Consider the following 4,352-nt stretch of genomic DNA (forward strand, 5'->3'; position numbering starts at 1 on the left):
ATCTCTAGTAATTGGTACAGAATAGATTGTTCATTCTAATCTAGAATCACAACTGTCTTTAAAGTGTATTAAAATGATATTCTTACTAGTGTGTGTCAAGAGCCCAAATGTAGGTAATATCCATTGTTAGCATCTTTATCTGATTGATCTTAAATGGAAAGAATGGGCTTAGTGGGTGTTTAATGTCATTTTTCAGACAATACTTGTTACAATATTAATCTATTGATACACTGATCCATACATTCTTTAATTCAACAAAAAGTTCTTGAGTGTCTGGTATCTGTCTCCTGAAGGGTCTTTTATAAAACTTTTTTTTATAATCTATTTTAACTCAGGTTTAAGAATGGTGAGGAAATCATCCCTGGTCCAAGATCAAGACACTACATTAAAGTTGATGGCAAAAAACACATTTTGGTCATAGAAGAAGCAACAAAGGCTGATAGTGCAGAATATTCTGTAATGACAACAGGAGGACAGTCATCCGCTAAACTTACTGTTGACTGTAAGTAAGACTTCCTTGGATGTCTTCCAAGCTGTTTTACTAGTGTCTTGTGTTTGTTAATTCAGTTTTAGGAGAGTTTCAATCTATTTGACTTGTACTTGTGGCAATTTTAAATATGCAAAATTAGATTCTGTTCCAGCTGAGTGTCTATGTCATATCAGTCAGGGACTCTAAGAACTTACTACTCAGTTTAATAGTAGAATACCAATATTGGGAAGGAAGTATAAAAATCACCTGCCAGAGAAGTTACCCAAATGGTTAAGAAATATTTCAGTCCCCAAACCATATAAATACATGATAAATACTTAGATATGATATCAAATCCTGATATCCTGTTTGCTTAATCCTTTGGTGACCTTTGGTTTGGTGAACTTGCTATCTCTTCAATAAACATTCAACATTCTTCAATTACATTTGGGCTGAGAAGTTGCTCAAACTAATGGGCCTCAACTGAGAAGACTAAGAGCTAATTTGCCGATATGCTTTTTTTTGTTCTCACATTTTCTTTTTTTTTTTTGCGGATACGTAGGCCTCTCACTGTTGTGGCCTCTCCCGTTGCGGAGCACAGGCTCTGGACACTCAGGGTCAGCGGCCATGGCTCACGGGCCCAGCCGCTCCACAGCATGTGGGATCCTCCTGGACTGGGGCACGAACCCGTGTCCCCTGCATCGGCATGTGGGATCTTCCCGGACTGGGACACGAACCCGTGTCCCCTGCATTGGCAGGCGGACTCTCAACCACTGCGCCACCAGGGAAGCCCGCTTTATTTTTTTAAAACAATTTTTTAAAAGATTTTTTTTGATGTGGACCATTTTTTTTTTAAGTTGTTATTGAATTTGTTACAATATTGCTTCTGTTTTTTGGCTGTGAGACATTTAGGATCTTAGCTCCCCAACGAGGGATCGAACCTGCACCCCTTGCATTGGAAGGCAAAGTCTTAACCACTGGACCACCAAGGAAGTCCCCTGATATGCTTTAGAGGCGTGAAAGAATTCATGTCCTTTCCCAAATGCCCCCTAATGGTAGTCAGCTCTTAATGGCAGAGTCTGTCCCTTCCAGTTAGCCGTGAAAATTAGAATAGCGAACTTCACAAGAAGATCGGTAATACATGCAGAGCAGAAACCCTGCTTCCTTATTTCTTTCTAAGTTCAGGTGCAATTCATATGATTATTGAATTATTTGGAAGTAATCGCAATACACTGCTTATGTTTTGTGGAATGATGGCCATTGTAGTGTAATATCAAAAAGTTTTTTCAACCATAGGCAGATCCTTATCTGTCTGAAGCAATTACAGTCAGTCCTGCTATAATGTAACATATGCATTTATAAAAATTACTGTGCTGTACAAAGTCATGCAATAAAAATCATAGGGCTAATGGGGAAAGTGGGGTTAAGGACACAACACTCAACAATTTTGTCAGGGACATATATTTTAAAAAATAAAATGATAAGAACCTAATAAGAAAAAAACAGTAGTACAGTTTTACAGATGTTAAATGGTTAATAAATACTACAATAAGTATGGCACTTTACCTTGAAAAAGACCTGAAATTTGCTTGTGGAAGTGCTGTCAGAAGTGTTGCAGTTTGTGAGCTGCTGTGAAGTTGAAATTGGATGGAGAGCTGTCATGTCAGATGTGCATGGATGTGGCTCATTTAACATGGGTGAACTAAAGCAGCTGGTAGATGTTTGAGGCGTATGTGTGTGCTCTGTGTGGTCCTACCTGACTCAGTTCAGCTGGGTGCCGTTTTCTGGATTCACCTAGTCTTTCTCATGAATAAAATCATGCATAATCGAACGTGAAATGTGTGTTATGCTCTAATTGTCCCCAGATATTTCAACTGCATTGAACAAATTCTCATTTTCAAAACAAGCATTATAGTGAAACTGTACCATTGTGAAATGACACCATCTTGGCCTGTCTGGAATTTAGATTTGGCACTTAATAACCATCTATTATTTCTGCAGTAAAACCTCTGAAGATACTGACGCCTCTGACTGATCAGACTGTAAATCTTGGAAAGGAAATCTGCTTGAAGTGTGAAATATCTGAAAACTTATCAGGAAAATGGACTAAAAATGGCCTCCCCATTCAGGAGACTGACCGTCTAAAGATTGTTCACAGGGGAAGGTAAGTAAGCTACGGTGGTCCCCAAGTGAGGGCTGGTCCCCATCTTCACTTCTTCTGCTTCCTAAATTACATGATTGGTAAGGGTGTTTGGAGAGTACTCATAGGGAGAGGCTCTATTTCCGGTTCTTTGCTTTCAAATAGCAAGAATATGTGATTTCTCTGTTGTACATCATGTCCTACCTGTGATCCTGTACCTGTACCTTACAGTGAGGTGCTGTGTTATTTCAAAACCCATTGACGGAGTCTTTCCATATAAACATGAGCTTAGAGGATACTGAATTCTAATTCAGGAACTGGTTGAATTGGATTCACTGTCCCTAATCAATAAGTGTCATATGACCTTTACACAATTTTTTTTGCTGAGCGGGGGGGACGGTTTGCATAATATCCTAGAATCTAGCAAAGATGTAGGACAAGAGTTCTTAAACTAGGATCCATGGATTTTTAGGAGACTGTGAAGGAACTTCAGGGGCCCCCATAAATCCTTTGAAATTGTAAGCAAATTCTGTGTGTACAAAAATACTTGTTTTTCTCCAGATTGAGGAGCCATAGTGTCCATCAGATATTCACTGACTCATGCTGCCAATAAAGTTAAGAACTATTGCTCTTATGCCAATACTTTGTAATAACTATAAATGGAGTATAACCTTCAAAAATTGTGAATCACTATGTTGTATACATGAAATATATAATGATGTACATCAACTATACCTCAACTTTTTTTAAAAAAAAGAACTGTTGCTCTTAGGCTTGCATAAAAAGCCAAAGTCGGTTATTCTTGGTAATTTCTTGAATCTTAAAATATGGCATCAGTGAGGTGTTATCTTCTATCCCTTTTTAAGCTATGAGATTTTAAAAAGGCACAAGAGATTCTTGCATAGTCAGCAGGCTGTGTTTGTAGAGATAGTTTCATATAGCCCAAAATAAATACTGAATGTGGATCAATGAATAGGATAATTAAGGCATCACTTTATTCTCAGTCTCTCTCCAGGCTGCACTAAACAAGTTAAGATAAAACCAGGTGTCTCCTCAGTTTGGGTCCTACACAGTCTAAATCTTTGCAAAGTCTTAGAAATATGTTTTTTCATTTCCTTAGAATCCACAAATTAGTGATAGCCAATGCTCTCGTTGAGGACGAAGGTGATTATGTATTTGCACCAGATGCCTACTCTGTTACTTTGCCTGCCAAAGTTCATGTTATTGGTGAGTAGATAAAAGAAATCATTGCAGAGTTGTGTTCTTGTTTTTCTGGTTTTGCTTACCTTGGAATTACATTCAAAATGTGATATTTAAAGAAAAATACATGAATTGGTGGTAATCACTAATCATAATAGTTGATTCTTAAGAGGTCTTAACAATGAAGGAGTTTTGCAAGATACCAGGCACCAACTACTTTGACTCCGCTTATATTCTTTTTGACTGGATAAAATATTGGTTACTACCAATGTTTAACACTAGCCAAGTACTAACCCTGATAATTACATGGAAATAACCGTCTGATAACAAAGGCCACGGTTAATATTCCAGATCCTCCGAAGATCATACTGGATGGTCTTGATGCTGACAATACAGTGACAGTAATTGCAGGAAACAAGCTTCGTCTAGAGATTCCCATCAGTGGAGAACCACCTCCTAAAGCCATTTGGAGCCGAGCAGATAAGGTTTGTTCTACACACACACACACACACACACACACACACACACACACACACACACACC

At 38.2% G+C, this 4,352-nt stretch overlaps 1 protein-coding gene across 5 annotated transcripts in view; it reads left to right on the forward strand.

Annotated features, from left to right (window-relative positions):
* MYBPC1 (myosin binding protein C1) overlaps positions 1–4,352 on the forward strand; it is a 100,276-nt gene that overhangs the window by 59,762 nt on the left and 36,162 nt on the right. For all 5 annotated transcript variants that reach the window (XM_007465348.1, XM_007465347.1, XM_007465349.1 and 2 more), the window contains 4 exons: positions 336–502; positions 2,471–2,633; positions 3,730–3,836; positions 4,161–4,294. In XM_007465348.1, coding sequence (XP_007465410.1) covers positions 336–502; positions 2,471–2,633; positions 3,730–3,836; positions 4,161–4,294 — 571 coding nt within the window. The remainder of the gene's footprint in view (positions 1–335; positions 503–2,470; positions 2,634–3,729; positions 3,837–4,160; positions 4,295–4,352) is intronic.

Source organism: Lipotes vexillifer, unplaced genomic scaffold (assembly GCF_000442215.2).
Source record: "Lipotes vexillifer unplaced genomic scaffold, Lipotes_vexillifer_v1.1 scaffold141, whole genome shotgun sequence".
Classification (NCBI taxonomy): Eukaryota; Metazoa; Chordata; class Mammalia; order Artiodactyla; family Lipotidae; genus Lipotes; species Lipotes vexillifer.